The 23534-nt window shown below is 38.4% G+C and overlaps 1 protein-coding gene across 1 annotated transcript in view; it reads left to right on the top strand.

The window, feature by feature from the left end:
* Nucleotides 1-23534, top strand: part of LOC140242970 (leucine-rich repeat serine/threonine-protein kinase 1-like) — an 89501-nt gene that overhangs the window by 1804 nt on the left and 64163 nt on the right. Inside the window, exon 2 of the mRNA XM_072322713.1 lies at nucleotides 3208-3373. Within this exon, the coding sequence (XP_072178814.1) occupies nucleotides 3208-3373 (166 nt within the window). The remainder of the gene's footprint in view (nucleotides 1-3207; nucleotides 3374-23534) is intronic.

The following is a 23534-nucleotide window of genomic DNA, read 5'->3' as shown; positions in this document are numbered from 1 at the left end:
TCCTTCTTTGTGCATTGTTTCTCTTGAAAACAGCTAGAAGATTGTGTCCATAATGCACCAAATTGCATATTTTGATGTTGAAACCCCCCCCCCCCCAAAAAAAAAAAAAAATCCACACCATGGGAGGGGGAGATGCACATGTCTATACCCTAATAAATTGTTAACCAATTATTTCTTTTTTCATTTCATTTCATTATTCATTTATTTCATACTTCTCATTTATGAACATTACACCAGAAATAATAGCTAGCAAGTTCTTTTACCTTGTCAACAATGTACATTATAAAATGGGTTCAAGAATGTAGCCAATTGGAAGCGCTGAAATGAGTCACGTGTGCGTGCATTAATTTCTTCAGGTATGCACTAAGAAGAGTCTCTCTTCCACCTCCCTGGCCTGACGTACGTCACAATGTTTACACTAGCAGTGCGCACTCAATCAGTTGTTACAAGTGCGTCACGCGCTACTATACGCACTGTCAATCCTGTAAACAACTTCTAGTTCGGGCCGCGGGCTGCCACAACAGCCGGCGGCCTTTCTTGTGCATAACAGTACGTGGCGTACGTATACTCTTATACGTACGTACAGTATGTGCGGGATTTCCGAGTGCGACGTGCGTAAATGTTTGGGACGAACATCTTCGGACATCTTGACTTTTGAGCGAGTGCTACATGTAGCTGACTGGTATTGACCCACAAAGGTACGTGAATAATGCTGTTAGTTTTCGACCCATTTTATAAAACAAATGATGCTCAAGATTATTTCGTGGCGTTAGTGAAGGTGCGGCGCACTCTCGAGTATTGACAACGGTTGCAAACATGCACTCGGCTGCGCCTCGTGCATGTCGCACCATTGTCAATACTTTCAAGCGCGCCGCACCTTCACTAACACACTCTATCCTGTGCATCATTTGTATACAAACAAACAATTTATACATGATAATAACACAGCAATTGGAATGAAAACTGGTCAAAATCGAAATGGGGTTGTAAAAGGAGAAGTATGACAGGACCTACAGGAAAGCAAGCTTGTTTGGCTGTAAGCCCCGAGTAATCAGTGTTTGCAAAAAAGAAATGGAGAATGGATAGAAGATTAGACCAGGCGATTTAATGGTACCAAATAAGAAAAGCGGGATATGCCTATCGTGATTAAAAAGAGAAAAAAAAAACCTATACTAAAATGTGAACCATTATTGTGACTGAGCTATCATTCATTTTCAGAGTAGAACATGATTTACATATATAAGGGCCTACTTTGGTTTGTACACTAAACTGTTGTTGCATTAAAACAATCATAAGGGCAGTTATTAGGGCAGTGTGACTCTTTTTTTTTTCAATTAAACTGGAACTGAATATTTTATGATAGTAAATTCAACATTAATTTTATGACTTATGTGGCAGACATTATCCCCAATATTTTGTGTCTTGGAAGGACCAGTAACTCGATCAATCTGAGAAACTGTAAAACCTGTGTGTAGCTACCACAAGTGGCCTTTGGAGAGAGGAGGCCACTATAAGCAGGTTTTCAGTTATTACAGGCAGTTAAAAATCATATGGTAATAGAAATCACATCAGTAATAGTCTTCAAATGCATGTTTTCTATTCACATTTCAGTTCCAAAAAAAAAAGTCATAAAAGACATTATATTGATAATAATTGGCATTGAACAGAGCATTGAAAATGATATCCAAAGGGTCATCCGTATCATTATTGTCCCCGCCGAACGAGTTCGAGCAGGGGACTATGAAACGGGCTCTGTACGTGTGTGTGTCCGTGCGTCCGTGCGTCCGTGCGTCCGTCCGTGTGTCCATCCGTGTGTGCGTCCGTGTGTGATCAAAATGTTCAATTTGCTACTTCTCTGTCATTTATGAGCCAATTTTGATTCTGTTTGCTTTATATGATAGCACTACATGGGAGCTTTAAAACTTCTACACAGAATTTCAGTTGTGACCTTTGACCTTGACCTTTGACCTATATTGTACATTTTGCTACAAAATGCTACTCCTTCGCCATTTCTAACCCGATTTCAATTCCGTTTGCTTTATGTGATGGCACTAGGTGAGGGCTTCAAAACTTCTACACAGAATTTTGACCTTTGACTTCTTTGACCTTTGACCTTGATTTTTGACCTATATTGTACATTTTGCTACAAAATGCTACTCCTTCGCCATTTCTAACCCGATTTCGATTCCGTTTGCTTTATATGATGGCACTAGTTGAGGGCTTCAAAACTTCTACACAGAATTTTGACCTTGACCTTGATTTTTGACCTATATTGTGCATTTCGCTACAAAATGCTACTCCCTCGCCATTTCTAACCCAATTTCGATTCCGTTTGCTTTATGTGATAGCACTAGGTGAGGGCTTCAAAACTTCTACACAGAATTTTGACCTTTGTCTTCTTTGACCTTTGACCTTGATTTTTTACCTATATTGTACATTGGCTACAAAATGCTACTCCTTCGCCATTTCTAGCCCAATTTCGATTCCATTTGCTTTATGTGATGGCACTAGGTGGGGGCTTCAAAACTTCTACACAGAATTTTGACCTTTGACTTCTTTGACCTTTGACCTTGATTTTTTACCTATATTGCACATTTTGTTACAAAATGCTACTTCCGGCGGGGACATATATTACGCACCGCGTAATTTCTACTTTTCCTTGTCTTTATACAAAAGTACAAGAAATCACCTCAAGTAGGAATAATCCTTCTAGAGAGTTTTTCTCTTGCAGAGTAAATTAGTGATTGAATGGATACATTGGTGAGTTTTGGAAGCAATAAATATTCTACTTGTTTTGGTTTTTGCTTGGAGTAACAGCCTCATGTCCACTTGCTCACAAAAACTAATATTGTGTAAGCTGTTATTTTCACAAGGGTTTAATTTTCGCGAATTTTGCGAATCACAGTTGGACCGCGAATTTAACAACACCCGAAAATGTCACCATATGCTATTAAGGTAGTAGTGCGCTTATGTAGGCCTCTGTGTCAAATCACGAAAAGAACATCTTACGAAAATGTCCGTGACCTCCTCATTCGCGAAAATATTTGTATGTGAAAATAACAGCGTATACAGTAGATTGGTGGATCATTACAAAATATAATCTATGCCTGCATTGTGTAATTATCAATTAGTGCTACTTTGTCAGAGTGTAATTCCATTATTGTGTAAATGAAATGCTGGTTAGTCTTGTGCCTCTGATTCTTCCAGACCCCATTACATGTTGCTGCCAAAGACGGAAAGCTGCAAATGGTCCGACTTCTGGTGGAGTATGGCGCTGATCTGGAAACACGAGAGGTCAAGAGACTGACGGCTGTCGAACTTGCCCGCATCAACTTCCGCCAGGAGTGTGTCCAGTACCTACGAAATAAGCAAGGTATGGTTTGATGTTGTGAGTCATACATATCATAATTTTAACATACATTTAATTAAAATTTCCCTGAATAGATAAAGATGTCAACAGCAATGTACATCTGTGGATCCAGCAGGCCAATTACAGCTGTCTTTGCTGAGCTTGGCGAGAACCTTTTAGTGTGACTTTGCAGATCTTATATGCTGTGATATGACTGTGAAAGCAATTTGGCTGGACCTGTCACTGGTAGTCCCACCTAATAGAAATCATGTCAGCTCATAATGACTACAATTTGTAGATAGCCTCCCGCAACTTTACAGGGGGCCTTGAGGAATATATGCGCATCTTACTGGTATTGCGTTTTGACAATTGTTACCGGTGCCTCATCTTGGATTGAAATTTCAGTGAAAATTTTCACTGAAATGTCATTGTCATTGTTTCAAACAAATGATTTCAGAATAAATAAAAATTTTATCACATATATTTGCTGCATTTATTCCAGTTACAATTCTTCTAGCTATAGTTTTCTCAAAATGGCTCATGGATTATTGTATCTAAATGACAGTCTCTTCACAAATTTGTGACGTGTCTAGTCTATAAAGCATATCTGCAAGATTATGTGAAAGTCAAGACAGAGTTTATCGTTACAAACAGAATTAGACACTTGTCATTTCCAACTGTCAAGCAATTAGTAACTTCCTATACACACTCTTGGGCAATCATGTTTATAAGAGAGTGAGTGTTGCATATGAATTGTATGCATGGTAGCAGAAACTATGTCATTCATATCAATTCTGTCAATTTCTTCACATCATGTCAGATTTTATATCAATTCCCGATGTCATTTCTCTTCTCATGACTTCAGTGTATGGTTACAAACTGGAACACTGAAATTTGTTGTCTACCTTGCAGAAGGGCCTAAGTCTTGGGTAGTCAAAAAATCACAAAACACGATGATCATTTCTTATGAAAAAGTTGATAAAGATTGATGTCAATACCATCATTTCTCTTCTCATGACTTCAGCTTGTGGTTACAAACTGAACACCAAAATTTGTGACCTGCCTGGCAGAAGTCTTGACCATTCAAAAATCTCAAAACAAAGTTATTATTCCTTGCTACAAAGCTTTGAAAACTCTATTGAATTATGTCACAAACCAAAATTCAATTTTTGGTCGAAATTTCATGCTAGGGCCCTTTTGACAGACAGGCAATGAAATGCGATTGTTATATTTCATTGATTGCATTATAATAGTCTGTTGTGGGCAGGATTGGTTTTTAGGTACACAAAATACCAGTCCAGTAGTCAAGTACGAATAAAAATATATGTGATATTGTTACATACACCTTCCAGTGCCGACATTAAATATTTATTATCACCATCCTTCATCTTTCATGGTGGATAAATGTAGCAGAAACCTGTTGAAGACAAGGTGATTTTGCTTTAACATGTTTCCCATATATACATAGACACCTGCCTGAGTATGCCGAGGTATACTCGGGCCTGGTCTTTAATGTTAATGGGGATGATCAAAATTTCTGTCTTCACTTTCGCGTGGTGATGGTGATGATGATAATGGTGATTATCATTATTACTAACATCACTATTGTAGCTATATTTAAGAAGGAGATGTAGCACATGTGGTGGTACTTCATTATCTCTGGGTTGTAATCCATATAATCCAGAGAGGGAGGTTTTTACGTCAAACATAAGCGACAAGTTCCTGGACTAGTAGAAGTAGGAAAAGCGCTGGCTGAAGCGAGATGAACCCCTGACGTCATCACGGAATTATGCTGACGATTTATGGTCACATGTTCTTGGGGCAGAGGGGTAAAGAACAACTGGTGGTTGCTCGAGTTCATGAAATTCTTCCGTAGAGATGCTTTCATTGCAACTGACTGACAAATTGCCCTATATCGACATAAATAAGCATATTTACATCGATGTAGGGAAATTTGTCAATCAGTTGCAATTGGTTGTTGTCCCACCATTTTACCCCTTTCTTTTTTCTTTTTTTTTTTGAAATAATTTTGGTGTTAGGTGCTGAGATTGCTGTTTGAAATATTTTGTGTTTTTTTCTTTGTCTGTGGATGTAGAGTAGTTTGGTATATATCTACAGGTCTCTACTTTAAGACCCAGTAGTGTGGGGATTAATGGGTGTTTTGATTGACTTGAACCATATTCGCTGTCCTCCGGCCGGGGTATGTGCGAAATCCACGAATGACACCCCCAGCAAATAATTATATGCATCAAAGCATACACTCGCTGGTAACAGTCAACTCCAGTCAAATATATATATATATATATATCTATATATCTATATATATATATATATATATATATATATATATATATATATATATATATGTATATATATATTATGTATATATATATATATATATAGATTAGTGATGAAGCTCAAATATATCCATTGCTGGGCCAGCCTTCCAACTCCGTGGTATCACTGGGTCTTTAAGTTTTTTCTCATAGCTATTTAAGAGAATGTTGAGGCATTATCACTTTCCCAACAGGTGTGAACTTGACATTGAAGAAGAGAGAGATAGAGAAACAGAGAGACAGAGATCTATCTATCTATCTATATATCTATCTATCTATCTATCTATGTATATAAATCTGTCTACATAATATAATTATACAGGGCTTGACTGTAGTGGTGGCCTGAGGACACTAAAAATTGATGTTGGGTTACCAAATTTCCAAATAGTATCTTTTGGTGGCCCAATTGGGCAGCTAGAATTAAAATTGAATTTCTATAATTTATTTTCCCTTATTTTGGGCCACTACATTTCTTTGATTTAGGCCTCCAAAATTTCAGATTCAAAGATTTTTGTGGCTCAAACAGGCCACTAGATTCAGAGGGGAGAAAAAGTTAATGTCAAGCCCTGATATATAGAATCTCAGCTTTCTAATGATGTAGATATTTGTCACACTTTAATGCTAAGAACCCGTCACAGATAAAAAGGGCCGACAACCAGCCAGGGCCCTGTTTTATGAAGAGTTAAAATTGATTATAAAGTTGATTTCTATCATAAGTCTATGGCAGCCTGTGTGTTAAGGAAATTTAAAATCGATTTTATCTTTTGATAAAACAGGGCCCAGATGAACTTGTGAACATCAGCTTTCAAAGTTTATGTGAAGTCAATGTTGTGAAAATGGCAATTAAGAGATTTCAAATGCAACTAACAATTCAAAGCACCATATCAAATAAAAACAACTTTTTGTTTTTAAATGACAGATTGTATCACATTTTGTCAAGACTGGAATTTTAGGAATCATACAAGGTTCTGTCAAACCTAATCCAATGACTCCCTGCCTACAGTGACCACCTTGTGGCCCGATCAGTATCGCGGTCCATATGCCATGAAATCTTGAGATTATTTTGGAACTATTGATGTTATGCAAGAATAGCATGATAATGTCTGCAAGTGTCTGAATGCTACAGCACATAATCTCTCAATTTTTATCCCATCTTTCAAGGGTCAAGGGTCACCATTTTGGTACATTTTGGGCATTAATGTGCAGTTTGGTCTACAAAGTATAATGATCAGTGAATAGCGGGATATATTTGTCCAGCTGTAGAGGTGCAAAAAATCTCAGTATTTGGATATAGCGATCGACATTGTGCTATTTTGTCTGTATGAATGACACTGTAGTATAGAACCTATGCTGGGGAACCACCATACCTAGTGTGATAGTAACCACAGATTTGATTTCCTGAGGGCAGCCAAAAAGTGACCGTGAACAACAACTGCCCAGTGGTATTGGACAGCAGAGTGACCGGTTTTAATAATAAAATTTTGTTGCCCATGGCATTAAACAAGTGTTGGTGCAACTCATCTACAGCTGCGCAAACCAGTGATCATTTTAAGGGGCAGGGCGATTAGCTGACAGATGACTGTGAATCCTTGTACATAATTTTTAGTTGTTATCATGGTGTGTATGTATTAAAATGGGACTATACCTATCCCTATTGCTACTGCATCAAACCTGTCTACAAGGAACACCTTTCTATGATGACCACATTTTGTGTTTCTCTTGACAGGGTTCCCAGCCCATCGGGGGAAAACAGGAAAAATTATTTTACCTTTTTTCCAGTCAGGGAAAAGTCAGGGAATTTGATAAAAATGCCTCAAATGAGGGAAAAGTCAGGGAATTTTGATTGGCCCAAAAAACAAAAGTAGTCAGTGAGACTGTTATATTTTGTTGCATATCAAAACAACATCCATTTGATAAAACTGGATGAAAATTGGATGTGAACCTGGAAATGAGTTGAAATAGTTATCGTGGAAATTTGATACTTCATCAGGGAAAAATCAGGGGAAAATCAGGGAATTTTGCTTTCTGAAAATGCTGGGAACCCTGCTTGAGCAGTTATGTCACTGTAGACTAAACCCTTTTTATTAAAAGACTAATTGCAATCAACAACAGCCAATTATTTGTGTGTGTGATGCTTGATATTTTCCTTTAACATATTCTTTTCCTTTCATTTGTAAGCCAAATATCCAAACACTTCTGCAGGACAAACATGATTTCCTCTGTGCAAGTTTCAGATTTGCCTTTTCCTGTTATCTATCAGTTCAGTCCTTGTTTTAAACACGGTGTCATTTCATTATCCTGCCGACATACTTTGTATATAATCTTGATAGCAAGGCTTGAATCACCTTTTTAAAGAAAGGTACACCCTAGTATAGACCCGAGTTGCATGGTAATAAACAAGGTTATAAAATAAGCGAGATACTAAGAAACCACGTATGAAATGTTAAAGAGCATTCAATTCTATTGAAAGAGGAATTCATAGTTGATTTGATGGAAATTGGTTTCGAAATGGTTGAGATATCCCCCAAAAAAGTAAAACAAAGCAATCTTTATAAAAAGTGGGTCCCATCTTTTATTATAGGATCCCATTGTTTTGGATATCTCAGCCATTTCAAATTCAAGTTTCATTCCTCTTAGAATTACATGCTTTTTCTTATTTCCTAAGAGGTGTCTCATTATATCACACACACACAAAAAAACTTTGGAAACCTGAAGGCCCATCTCAACCAAAACTATACCATCCCTTTAATCACCAGCCTCAAAATCATATTTCATGTTGGAAAAAATATTCCTTTTCAAAGGTTTCACCAAATAGGGTCTAAGGATTGATGTTAAAATGATGGTGATGATGTCTTGGGTTGGCTCTCATGAATGTTATCTCTTGAACTTAGTTCAAAGGACAAGCACTTCATTCTACAATTAAGATAATGTGTGTGTTGTATGCATGATATTATGCTTGCTCTGTGTTGCGAGGAGTTCAAGAGACCCTTCATTCATTTATGGAACAGCACTGACATTTGCAGCTCAAGGAGATTAATGTATATGATTGATGATTCAGGCTCGGACATCGGCGATAATCTCGTGTCTCAATCCCGAGACTCGTCACTCGTGGAAGGGGAGGGTGATGCCGCCAGTCGACCCCGCAGCTCTGGCAACCTTATCTCCGGGCCAAAGTGGGACTGCGCAGAAACCCGGGCTCCATCATCGAGCGTGCTGGATGTCGTGATGCTAGATTTTGGGCGGCAACATCGCGTACCCGTTGCTTGTATCAGGGGTTGTCAAATATCTTCTCCCTGCAGGGGAGCTGGCTATGAATGTATAATCTGGAGAGTGTGTGTGTGTGTGTGTGTGTGTGTGTGTGTGTATGTGTGTGTTTGTCCTGAAATTGCCAAGTCCGTGCCACTTCAATGTGAGCCAACTTTGCCCGGTCAAAGTAGACCAAGCATTCTTCCTGGATCTGTCCGCCTTGCCCTCGAGTTTCCGAAGGAGGGAGATAGATAGATAGAGAGAGAGAGAGATAGAGATATATATTCAGGTTGGCTTTCCTTGAATGTGGCCACAAGTGTACAGAGACTCTGCCAAGTTTGGTAACTTTCTCCAGCGTGCGTAGGGAGTATATGATACGTTGGGTTTGTTTTTTCGGTTGTTTTGTTGTCTTTTTTGTCAGCAGAGATTAAGCGGTGGTTATAATGTTTCACAGCAGCATGGATTGAAGGTCTGTGTCGATCCACCCACACACCCACACACACACACACACACACGCACGCACTTGGTAAGACAGCGAAGGATGTGCCATGAATTACTTGAGATCTTGACTTTCCGTAGTCGGGGGGTCTCGATCTGTACTTGAGACGTGCCATGGATCTGTACGAAGGATACAAGAAGACCTGGATTTGTGTGCTTCCAAGCAGCGGAGGATCTCATTTGTGATATTGCCACAGAATTCTTAATATTTTTGGAGGTCAGAGCGTGGGCCCGACTCTCAGATGTTTGATACCTGTATTGGATTAACTGTCCGCTTCCTTCTGTGTCCACTTCCTGCGCATTGGCACTGAAGCCAAATATTAACTTAAAGGTACATATTTTGTATTTCTGTGAGCCTGAAGATGCATGCTTGTCATATAATGTCATTTGAACAAGTAATGGGTAACATCTTTTACTGATTTTTTGTTTTTTTTTTGTTTTTGTGTGTGTGTATGTGTGTGTATGTGCAATGTATCTAGGCATGCAACTGTCTTGTTTTGACATGATTTATTATACATTAAAAAGAAGTACACATGTTTTTGCTCTTTCTGTGTGGTAAAATCAAAATTTAAGTAATTATTCATTAGACTTGCAGATCTTGGAACTGAGGGATCTTTGGATGATGCCAAAGTTTGTTCAATAATTGTTGGGATCATCTGGTCCTAGCAAATATCAACTCAAGTGCCTGCAGTTGTGAATATTATGTGGAACTTGGCAAACTTGGCAAGATGCCGACATTTCGCGGACAAGCGCAGAGAGACTTATGCTTGTATTGTGCGCTATAAAGGTGTTATTATTATTATTATTTCAGTTGTAATACGATTTGCAGGCCAGGATAAGTCACAGCAAACAGTGAGTGTGTAATTTTTCCTTGATTTTTCCTTAAGTGGTGGTTGATTCATTTTAACCACTATAGATGTATTATTTTCAGAGATTTAGTTCATACATGTAATGTTCATAATATGTTTAGAAAACACATACACATAAATATAAGATGCATGATGTGTAATCTACATGTAGTTTAATATCTTCTCAAGGTTCAATGAAACCTGCTAAATTCAGGCCTCGAAAACTCATTGAAATAAACAACAAGGAAGGGTCTTGGAAAATAATAATAATCTAACTTGTTCAAGTTTAACCCATTTTGTAATTCTCAAAAGTATTTATTTTTTCAGTTTCAATTCAAATGATATACAATGTACTAGTAGTATTTATTTTTCAATGTGGCAATCCCAAATCAACATGATGTTGCTGAAAAAAAAAAATGTGAACAATTGTTTTTCTTTTTAATCTTACCATTATGAAGTCATGAAAATATACTTGTAGAATAATGCGGCAACATCATTCACTAGTTTTCCATTTCTTTGTCCACTTTCACTGAAGTCTCTGCGTAGTCCATAAGCAAGGTTATTGCCTGGCTTTCAGTGCATTTGAATGATTAGAGTAACAGTGCACTCAATCAGGTCATTTTAGATAGAGAGTGCCTCGTTTGTGTGTTTATGTGTGTATATTGCTCTTTGTTTGTCTTCAACTATCCCCTCCCCCCCCCCCTCTCTCTCTCTCTGCCACTGCGGGGTTGGGATTGATTGGGATTAGGATGAAATCGATAGCATGATGGGTCATCTGCTTCTAGGTATTTGTTATGGCTACATCATTTGTTGTCAACTTGTTGGAAAACATCATCAGTGTTCATTGACGTCACATTGGCGGTAACCTGCTGTGTAGTCATTGTATATTAAACATACTGTGCCTGTCCTGTTTTCCTTTTTCACTGTCTTTGATGGGATTTGCAGAGTCACGATGACATGATGCAAACTGCTATCAACATCGTAATACCAGAGGGTGATAACAGCTTTAGTTGGAAATTTGGATTTTTTTTAACATAACAATTGATAAAACTACAATTAGCTACTTGATAGGAACTTAGCTCAAAGTTTTGCTCAGTATATAGATAGTAAGGGTGTGGAAAATCAAAACCAGGAGTGACTGGACACAAGGCTACCACTAGGGCACTTTGATGCAGGGGTATTTTGCACATACAGTGTAGCTTGTTGTGTATTGCATAGGTGTTTAACACTCATTGAACGCTCTCGCATGGGCTGAACTTTTTTGTAGAATATTTGTATACAGTGTTATTCTTATAGTAATCTGATGGCAGCTCTGCATTGGCCGTGTTTTTGAAGATACGAGTCTTTTTAACTTGATACATGTATACAACTGACGTGACTGATATCAGGTGGATATGACCTCATACAGTTGTATCTGACCTTTTGACCTCTTTTCCATCAAAGTTTAATTTCAAACTTTGTATTCTATAATAATATACAGCAGAAGTTTAAACTAAGCTAGTGAAGTTTGAACTACCATTCCATCTGTATGTGAGCCATTGTATGCTTAGTGTATAAATGTGACCGTGCACCTCAAAACGAACATAAAGTCGCACACACTGATTTTGCGTGAGGACTGAAAATAAGTGAAATGGGTCAATCTAGCCGAACTTGATTTTTTCATATTTTCTGAAAGAGCGGATCTTCTTTTACATTATAAATTTGGTATCATGAAACGGGCAGAAAAGTGTGTTTTTTAGCAGTTTATCTCAAACATTTTTGGTAGAATAGTGTGATTAGGTGTGTCTTTAGAATCCCTTTTTCATTTCTGAAAAACCTTGTCCACACTCTTCACTTTCAACTCTAATAACTTTTGAAAGGATAGTGCTACTGCTTTAAAAGTTGGCACTAATTATGGACAGAATCAGTTAATGAGGCATGCTTAATTTCAGTTTAATCTGATAATCCCTTCATTGTTGTCACTCTGGTGGTTTACTTCCTGTATTTTGTCCCATTCATCGCACAGCCAGCATGGTTTGGTAAAGATTAAAGCGCTTGAATAGACACTGTACTTCAGAGCCTCTTTTCTGAGTTCACACTTTTCCTGAGTTTGTGCTTTCTTTCCAATATTTAGATAGGTTAGGAGAGTCCATTTGATTTGAGTTATACATCATTTTAAAGCTTAAAGTCTGCTCTTTCAGAATATGGTCTTAAGTAAAAATTCATGTCTGGCGACTTTTGTTTGTTTTGAGGTGCAGGGTCACAGATATTGTGTGTGTGTGTTTGTGTGTGTATTTATGTTTTTAGAGCATTATGAATACATCTTTCATTTGTCTAAAAATTTAAGAGTCCAGACCGGACCTTGAAAGTGGGTAATGGTAACATGATGAAGAAACAAACAAACAACTTGATGTGTGTTTGTTGCTTTTTCCTCTTTTTTTTTTTTACATTGGGTATTTTCAACAAGATGGTTGGAATAATTTAAGCTTCTGGGGGATAGCACAGGAGTTTCTTTGTATATGCAGGTATAACTTCTTCTACACTGCATGTACTTTTGTACTACAGCCCACTTTTCACTGCCACTGGCACTGCTACATATATTTTATGATAAAGTTTTTACTACTTTTAATATGAATGTTCTTACTTCTGCTATTACTAAGCTTAACAACTACTATTACTGCAATGCCATTACTTCTGTAACTACTACTACTCCTACTTCTACTCCTACCACCACCACTCGTACTATGTATTACTACCACTACTACATGTAATCACTGCTACTACTCCACTACTTCTAACACTAGAATTACCATTTTGCCTAAATTTGACATTTACATTGTATATGCCATATTTTATATGTATAACATTCTGCAAATCAGGACTTGCAAGACAATTGTGTGAGTTGTACAATTCACAATTGAGAACCATAGTGATGGAATTAGAAATATATTCCTTTCAAGAGAAAAATGAGCATAAACTCCCAGCTCAGATACAATAAACAATGTATTTTTGTTGACAGGTTGCGATAATTTTGTGGGATAATGATTTTGAGAATATAAGTCAACTCACAAAATTCACAAAGATAAAAAACCCCAAACAAACCCACTTTTCCTTGTATTCAAGAGTAGATGGGTAGATTCATGCAGTAATGCTTGAAAATTGTTTTTCTTGTATGAATCATACATGCATCATATGTACATGACATGATGACAGAGTAATAGAACAGATACTGTAAAAGTGAAAATTTTCGCGGTGTGTTGAAATTTTCGCGCATTTCGCGCAACAAGAAACTAGCGCGAAAATAAAAACATGCGAATATTTTTGCTTGCCATACGTTCCTGTGCGTGATGTCTTGATTCCGCGGAATTAAAAACATCCAAAAATATTAAATTAAACTATCCACTTTTACAGTAGATAGAAAGCGAAGTGAAAAAAAAAAGTTATATGAAGGAAATAGCATGGAGAACATATCTAGGGAAGATAGAAACTTCTATTCTTTTTTCAATTTTTTGTCTCTGTCCTTATCTAACAAGGAGACAGCTTAAGATTGAACTATCACCTACCGTTATAAGTACTGAATTATCTCTCAGAATGACAAGACACAGGGTGATGTAATTGTTTTTCCAGGTGTATATAAACAATACTTTAGAAATTTTCAATGATCAATGGTTGATGCAGACTTTCACTTTCACACCGGAGCTGTTTCCTGATGTAACATGCATTTTGTGCACTAGTCCGTTCTGTTGGGGCAAGATATGGATGAAGACCAATTAGCAATATAATGGGAGAGATGGTATAAATACTGTATGTTCAGGACAATCATTGTGTTCTAACTTTGTGCTTGTGGAATTAAGCAATGCATACAAGTGCATGTATAGCATTGCCATTAAATAGGCACATGAATGTCGGCCCTACTTCATTTTAACCTGTCGAGGACGAGTCCCGAGTATACTCGGGCAGGTGCCTATGGGAAATGCGTGTTGTAGCAAAATCAAACCGTCCTCAACGGGTTAAGGCTTTAGTTTATACAGGAAACCAAGCAGCTACTGCCTTCAGATGCAAACTATCACACACAACCATACACCATGTCCAACCAAAAGACAAACCTTGATTGTTATTTTTTTTTTTGACATAACACTCCTTTTACTAAACGGAAATAATTCAGTGGATTCAAAGCAAGACTTGGATTTTGTGAGGTGATTAATATGCATGTGTGCATAATGTCTGCTTGTAGTCTTTGTTTAGAAGTTGTTTCGGAACTGGCCTGCGATCACCAAGTAAACCCCGTCCATGTTCATGTCCCGTCTTTTTTCCCCCTGGTGTGAGTCACTTTTGCGGGGGGTTATCGCAGGACCGCAGCAACCTCAGCCATCCTAAAATGTACACATGACAGTCAGAATTAATCAGGCACTTTGGATGGATATCGCACCTGAAAAGGGATGCACACTATCCACATTGTATTCCCGCCCTTAGCATCGTTTTGTCTGCATATTAGATATGACCTCTCCTTGAGGTTGAATATATTACCTACTTGATGAAACCCCCCTGAGTCAGTTAAATTGCTCTTTCAAAGAATTCAGGAAAGTGATCTGGCTGTCAATTGTGATGTCATTGAGACAAGTAATATGACAGTAAGTTCCAACTTGACATGATTTTCAAAGTATTGGACTGAAGAGTATGTAGTGATCCTTATTTTGTTATCTATTTAATGTGGTCTTAACTTTATAATGCAGATTTATCTTTGTTAGATGATAACAAATCATCCCTCAGAATTTTGTCCCCTGTGAAGTAAATCGATCAAATAAATCAAATCAAATCAAATCAAACTAAATTTAAGTCAGTCTGATCCAGATGTGGAAGTTGTGCTGCTTGATCCTGGGTTGGCGATTTGTGCCAACAAATAACAAATCTGCCGACTTACTTGTTGGTTTTGGGGGGTTTTTTTTGTGATAGACCTAAGGTCATGTCTGCCATTTTTAATATTGGAGTAACTGTACTTCTTCCTTTGCCAGTTGTCTTCTGCAAGAAAAGTTTCCACCAATGTTGTCATTATATTGACCATGCACAGGGGCAGATCCAGGAATTCCATAAAGGGGAGGTGCCTTTGCAAAATTAAAGGGGGTGCAGGCACCCCCCATTTTTTTCCTTTTCTTTCTTTTGTTGTAACCAAAAATAAAGAGGGGTGCTTGCTCGGAGCAACCCCTCTGGATCCGCCACTGATGCATTATACAATTCATTCTGTTTAGTGGCTTGAGTGTGTCACATGGCAATGCATTTTTTCATTCATATCAAAAGTTTGTGAAGAATCAAGTAAAATCAAAGAATTAGAACCCCTTGTGGGTATGAACTCAAGGTCTGCAAAAGGTTTTATCACCAAATATGTTGTAAAAACCTTAAATTTACCAGAAGAGAAATTTAGATACATCGAAACAATGTGTGGCCATGTGATATCCTGCATAAGCAGAAAACGTTTTCCCTTTTTGGGAAACTTGTGTTTAGAAAGGGCATAGATCTTTGGCTTAGTGTCAAAATAATTCAAGAGATTGATGATGTTTCGTAGGAAGTGTGGAGGTGTAGATGTATATTTGTTAGATGAAAATGCTGCCAATGTGTAATGACTGAGGGAGCTCATTCGTTGAATCACCGCAAAGGATTCTTCATCACCATTGGCCCAGCCATGATGGCTTAATTGAAACTGCTGCGGTGCGGGATCAAAGCGTGTTGGGATAGGGCTCTCATCCTTTTAACCATCACCCTGGGTGGTGAGTCTCACATCAAACCGATAATCCAGCTGGTGTGAAGACACCCCCCTGAGAGTGACAGTAGACTGAGTCGTAATCACATGCTCACTCCGACATCCCGTCCCCTCCAACTGCCCTCTGGGTGCGCGACTGCCTGCGCTTCCGAGCACACAACCCCGTCCGCCCCTCTGTGGGTAAAGCTCCGCTGGCATAGGAGGGTCGGTCGATTGTCGCGGCATTAGGATGTGAGCTATTTTGGGTGAGGGTGATACATTCTCCGCTCTGTCTCACCCCTCTGTGCATCAGGACCGCCTGGTACTTGTCGCAGAATTCTTTGAAGACTCTGCAGGATCCATCCCAATCTCATCTGGCTCAGCTCTAATCGAGTTTGAAATCTTGAATTGATAAAATCATAACTTCTGCTCGTGGACAAGGACACTGGTTTATTTTGGGATAAACAGATGAACAGGTATTCATGTGTTCTACACAGATGCTCTGTGTTGGCACTCGTTACTGAGAGCTCAGTCTTCTATGGTCTTAATAACTTCCGCTAATGAGAGAAAGCCCATCAAAATCCTTTTGCTGTGTATTACTATAAATAATCAATGAAATTAAAAAAACAAAGAATGTTGTGAAACCTCCTGAAAGGTAAACCACTGAATTGTAAACCTGTATCTTAAAGGACTTTCCTTCAAAATTTTCTCAGGAATCAGTTGTGCATAAACAGTTACATAATCATGGTGATGTCATGGAGATTACTGGAAGTCATGTTCTGAGAAAATGTGGGCCCCAGGATCTGTGAGGTTCTTGTAGAAACATAGAGGTACAACCTATTTGATCTTCAAGGGGTCTTTCTCTTGTCTGTAACATCAAACCAGGAAGATTCCCAAATGCTTTTCTTCAATCTTGGGAAAGTTGCATCATTGAGCCAGAGAGTTCTTGGGTTCTGATGGATCTATTAGTGGCGCAACAGAGACGAGCACTCGAAGTGGTACATGAGGTATCTTTCATTCTCCAACTGTGAAGGCAGGACACGATTCTTTGACTATAATCAGAACGACAGAGGAGAGCACTCAAGTTCTGGAGGATCCATTAAAAATTGAAGTGATCTCCACTCTCAGTGTCCATTAACTCTCGCCGAAAGTGAATACGGGACCCAGTAATGCCCTGATCCTGATGGGTAGGAAACTGCTCTTTTTCATTCCCAAAGAGTATGTGAAAGAGTTCTCAATATCAGAGCAAAGAGTCCACATTTCATCAGACTCTCTCAGTTTCCAGACCGGGACGATGATGATTGATGTCTTCTGGTGAAGGGAATACTAAGCGGACGATAGGCTATTATACCAGGTCTTGAGGAAGATAATTGTGAGTTACCCTCTGCGAGGCAGTCATCGTCCGAGGATTCAAGATGTCGTCTCTCACGCTGAAGTGCAAGAAGAATTTCATGTCGCTGGGGAGAAAGTGGAGCTCCAGGTCGTGGAACCAGGGCGACACGGAAGTCCTGCGGAGGAGGAAGAGTGAGTAAACGTGGGGGCTTTCCCCGACAGTCCACCCTAAACACTGGACATCACTAAAATCAAGGGTCCTGCTTTAATCCGTTCTTTCTGGGAACTGGGTAGGCCAGGCTAAATGTAGCGTCAACTCAGAGACAGGAACTGGGCATACCGGGTTCCCAAAATGTACGCAATAGTGCCTGCAGTTTGTGGCCTACATTCACGTTTATTTTCATTACACTGCTTTAAGTACTAGAAAAAAAAAGACTTTTATTGAAAGATCAGAGTTCTGCTATCAATATCTGATCTGTTCTCAACAGAAGGTGTGAGTTGTTCAAATGTATTGCTAATGCAGCAATGAAGACACTTGTAGAGGTATTGGTCAAAAACTTACAAAGGCATTTCAATGTATAGTTGGTGGTGATCGTGACAGTTTATTTGTTTGTCTTTTCTTACCCCAGTAGCTTTTGAACTTATCAGAAACAGCAACATCTTAAGGGAATAATCATGCAAAATAACAAAGGATGCACCATATGTGACCCGCGACAACGGTTTCAGGCAAAAGTCGGGCATTTTGAAAATTCATTTTTTCACTGAATCACATTGCCCATTTCCTAAGCTTTGCATTGATATAAAACACTTGTATTCTTCGACACCATAAGTGGGCATGGAAAGCGAAATAAAATGCACTTTTTAAGTTGTTAGGCTGACAAAATTGCGAGAAAACGGGCTTTGAAGTTTCACCTCTTACTCAAAGACAATGTCCGAGCGGCGATGCGAGGTGAGAATCACCCATCCGTACGATGGTGCCAATCGATGTTAAGCTCCGCCTCTAGCAACCACATCGCCTTCTGATTGGCTCACTGAGAGAGTCAAATTTCCTGGGCACCCTTCCTAGTAGCTCAGCGTATGGAGCCGAAACACAATGCGGTTTGCTCGGGTTTATTTTACCAGTGCGTCTTTCAAGATGGCGGATACGATAATTGCACGTATGGTGTACATTGTGTATGGTGCACGCATTACGCAATGTCATCCACACGCCATGACCATGTGCATGTAACAGGAGCGGGTGGCGAATCCACACATTTACAAATCACGTTTTCATTGTTGTTGATTTGACTTTATCATTGGCGACCCTTTTGAAGGCAGAAAAATGCCAGTGCTGGCAAGGGTCACGATTCCTTATTTGTTTTGCTTTTACAAGCCGTGCATATGTTGCCTTGTTCGGTGGTGTTGATTATATCAAAACAAACAAACAAACACGTACGCTTCGTTAGTTTGGTGCGATCTTGATGTGTAGTATTAAAATATAACTGGTTACATGTGACCTCTCCTTTCCTCTCATCATCCTTCCCTTTCGTCAGTCTGCTGTCATAATTCTTACTACATGTACAAGTAGACTATTTTTTTTCTTTTCACACGATTATGTCGTGCTACATGATTTTTGTTTCACTTCCGTTGTCGAACATTACGGTAGAATAGTTTAGATAGAAAGCCAAACGAAGAGCACGCACTACAGAGCGAGCGTATAAACCACTATATAGCAAGAACAATGGAGCGTGTAATCATGCATGCGTGGACAAAGCATTCCCAAAACGCCACAACTGGTGTCTCCGAAGGCCGAATTATGTAAATGTGTGCGACGCACCAGCCAATCGCATGCGAGACCCTGCGCCGTAGCAACGCTGGGGATATTGGCGCGGTGTTCGAAAGAAGCTCGAAACTGACGAGTGCGAAGCAACATAGGGTGCTTAAAATCCAATTTTCGATAGGAAAAACGTAGTTTTATGCTATGGAATTTAGTGTACATGTAGAAAACATATCAAAGATTCGATTTCTGCAAAAAACCCAAATCGACAAAAATAATGGTAAAGATCTTTGTACCCCGCCTAGGAGGGAATTTGCTCTTGCGACTTTTGCCTGAAACCGTTGTCGCGGGTCACATATCGATACCTATCAATAACAGAATTTGTCAACAAGGATTACTCTTAAAGGTGGTTGTTAATTAATTATTTTCAACTCTGGCGATGTCAATTATGTTCAGCATCAAGTACATTCAGCCAATGTTTGCAGTATGCAATGCAAGTCCATTTTAAGTATTGGTATGCTGATAATTTTCTTCTAGGTTGTAATATTCAAGATGTTTAATTTTCATGACAAATTGAAGGTACATTTATAGTGATATCAGAAGAAGGTGAGTATTGAGAGATATATTCATTTGTGCAACACATCACCAAAATGCAGTTGTCTGACTTTGGTTCTTTCAAATTTCTTGATTATATTAAAGTGATTTGACCCGATCTATATCCACGAAACCAAGCACCGAAACAACCACTGCACAGTTATTAGAAAGTTGTTTTCCAAGTGTAGTTGCAGTTTATAATCACGCAGGATTTTTTGGTTCTTGGAAGTACAATGAGAACTGGAAAATCAGTAGTCAGTTTAAAGCCTATAAAAACATGCTTCTTGAAAACCACACAAGCCTATAAAAACATGCATCTTAAAAACCACACAAGCCCATAAAAACATGCTTCTTAAACACCACAACATTTATCTTGTAAACATTTTTTGACAGTTTAATTAGAGTAGGAAGTATATATTTAAGATATCAGCCGAAGTTTTGAACCTATATCATATTTTGTACTTTTAGTTTCAGCCCTGTATCCTTCCTTTTGAAGTTTGTCAGTTCTTCCTTCTCCAACTTTGGCACGATAGCATGTCAAAAGCTCACTTTTCTCTTCCCCACAGCTTCTCCATTAACCCTGGATGTACGTGAGAATTATTAAACTCAGCTGTAACTTGCTGTATTTTTCATAATAAGCATTTAGTTAATTTTCCTGAACTTAAGCAGTTTATGAGTTAGCTCGCCCATTCAGGCATGAAAAAATGCCTCACTTTAAATGGAGAGCCGTGGTGATACAATGGCAGGGTTTCTGTGGTCATGGAAAACCTGGTAAAGTCATGGAATTTTTGAAAATATTTTTCCAGGCCTGGAAAAGTCATGGAAAATGCAGAATTATGGATATATCATGGAAAAGTTGTGGAAAATCATACATTTGTATATTTTTGTCCCTTTTAGTAAATTTTTTGGTCATGTAATTCTGTTTTTAAGGAAAACATTTCATCGAATAAAATTGGACTAGCTTGTTTGCTACAGACAGTGTTGGGGTGGTATACACACTGTCACTTTACACGGGCACTTCTTATCTTATAGTGCATTATCACTAACCACTTTAATAATTCTCATGAAGTTACTGTCTGAATAAGAGTCCTGGATTTCTTCAATTTTACATGGAAAAATCATGGAAAAGTCATGGAATTGATTTTAGTAAAAGGTGCAGGAATGCTGCAATAAGGATATTGAAAGTGATCTCTGTTCATCGTCAGTTGTTTTCCAAGATATCTGTGCCAATAGATGAAGAAAACTTGCCAATCTGTGAACAAAGTACAATAAGGGTTTATGTAAGAAAAGGCGTGTTTTGGTCACAGTGCATAGTTCTTATCCCAAATGCCATACATGGATGATCATATCATGTCGAAATTTGGATGGCTTTAACAGAAGACATACAAAAGGGAAGGAAAAATAAAAAGAAAAAAAACAAGGAGTTGCTGTTTGAAGGTAGTCACCAAGGAAGCTTGAAGAAGAATGGTGCCAACTCCCTCTTCCTGAATAGAAGACAGGAGAGAAAAAAGAAAATAAGAGGAAAGCTGAAAATGTAGAAGTTCACATTAAGGTCCCCAGTGCCAATGACGTCAGCAATGAAGCCTTGACATTTCACTCTGATTGGTGTTTTTCTTTCCCCAGCTTTTCACGACATCCTTTCATGTCTATGCTATCTTACCTCTTGTTTTCTGTAATCTCTCTCTTTTTAACAGTGGTTTAAATTTTGTGTGTCCCCTCTTTCAATCTTGAAAATTAGATTTCTTTCATAAGCTGCTAGATTGAAGAGTTAGGTAATTGAGGCTTTTCCTCAAAATTATACAACTGGAAACTTCTTCATGATGGAGGGGGAAATAGTACTATAGATCTTTCAAACAGTGACTTTATTCAGACCCAAAACAATTCCAGCTTTTATTCTGGGAACAAAAGAGGAATGTATCCTCAATTGACATTGGGCTAGTTTTTTTTCATTTATTTCTTGAAAACTCTTCAATTTATTAACTACCACTATAAGATTTCATATTATTCTTCAATCATGCAAAATTTTGTGATTCAAATTCATGAAATTCTTCCGTTGAGATGTTTTCATGCAACTGATTGACAAATTGCCCTACATCGACGTAAATAAGCACTGAATTGATCAGTGTTTTAGTAGTAGCCATGATAAAAAAATCATGGGCGTACATACTCGAGCAGGATTCGAACCTACGACCTCCTGATCACCGGACAGGTGTCATCTCCACTAGACCACCGAGCTTTCGCCCAACAGCAAGTGTTGGTTCTAATCCTTGTAGTATGCAGCGGGTACTGCTTTGTTATTCAAATTCATGAAATTCTTCCGTCGAGATGTTTTCATTGCAACTGATTGACAAATTGCCCTACATCGACGTAAATAAGCACTGAATTGATCAGTGTTTTAGTAGTAGCCATGATAAAGAAAACATCTCGACGGAAGATTTTCATGAATTTGAATAACAAAGCAGTACCCGCTGCATACTATGAGGATTAGAACCAACACTTGCTGTCGGGCGAAAGCTCGATGGTCTAGTGGAGATGACGCCTGTCCGGTGATCAGGAGGTCGTAGGTTCGAATCCTGCTCGAGTATGTACGCCCATGATTTATCATGGCTACTACTAAAACACTGATCAATTCAGTGCTTATTTACGTCGATGTAGGGCAATTTGTCAATCAGTTGCAAATTTTGTGATGTTTGCAACAGGCATACTCATAAAACTTTAAAAGGTAAGGTAGGACATTAAAAAGATTAGGGGACAAGTAGGGACAAGTTTAAAAATGAAATGGGTTAATCACAGCAAAGACCAGTATCATACACTAGATATGACAGTACATGTGTACTTCAGATTGACTCTTTTCTTTTGGATGAGAAGTCTATGTTTGGTATAGTTGTATAGAATTATGAAATTGATTGTTCAAATTTTTAATTTTTAGGTTAGAATGAAACAAGTCTCAGATTGTTTACTTCTTTGCGTACTATATCAAGGGCAAGAAGTTATTGATTGTTTAATAATATCATGTGTTGAAATTGAGATTGAAATTAGTGTACCATGACCACAGAATATCATGTTTGGATTAATGAATAATTTTCTGAATGCATTTCTACCTGCTGAGATTTTAACCCGTTGAAGACAAGTCCCAAGTATACTTGGGCAGGTGTCTATGGGAAACACATGATATAGCAAAATCGGTCCGTCCCCAACAGGTTTTCAAGATTACTTATTCTGCATCGAAGACAAGGTTTGTGACACTCTGACATTGTCAGATATTTTTGATATAGCATCGATTGTGTATTTATGATTTCAATTGAACTACAGCAATATGATGTATATATGTGTAATGGGTTATTTGATGATTTGATTTTATAGAGGCAGATTTAATAATGGATACTGTAAATTTGCCCTCTCTAAAGGTTTGTGATTGCATTTACATCTTGCACTGTAATTGGATAGGGAAAGTAAGATATTAATGGAAGGCAACCTGCAGTGTAACTTGTCAATATGGCATGAAAGTGTGCAGGTGGTGTTTGAGTCAAATAGAGCATTTAAAGGGTTGCTTGGGACCTGTAGCTGCTGCTAAATGTTGGCAGTTATATTTAAAGACATTGCAAGCCTGCACGTAACTTGTTTCAGTGTCCGGGTGCCTGCCGTTACTGACCCAATGTTTATGTATGTGATGTGTCTATTTTCTGAATCAGGAAATTGTAGAGATGATTCAATATCCTGGGCTAGTAACGACTGCTCCACTGTATAGTGGTATGATGTGTGTACGCATACTACCCTGCCAGATGTGTGTGATCTACCTGTTAACAAGTTTGCGCTAAAAACCGCAGAGTCATATTGTTATATCTGACCATCCCGCAATTTA

This window comes from Diadema setosum, chromosome 19 (assembly GCF_964275005.1).
Source record: "Diadema setosum chromosome 19, eeDiaSeto1, whole genome shotgun sequence".
In the NCBI taxonomy this organism is placed as follows: domain Eukaryota; kingdom Metazoa; phylum Echinodermata; class Echinoidea; order Diadematoida; family Diadematidae; genus Diadema; species Diadema setosum.
The sequence above is the reverse complement of the archived record's forward strand: the minus strand, read 5'-3'. Positions and strand labels throughout refer to the sequence as shown.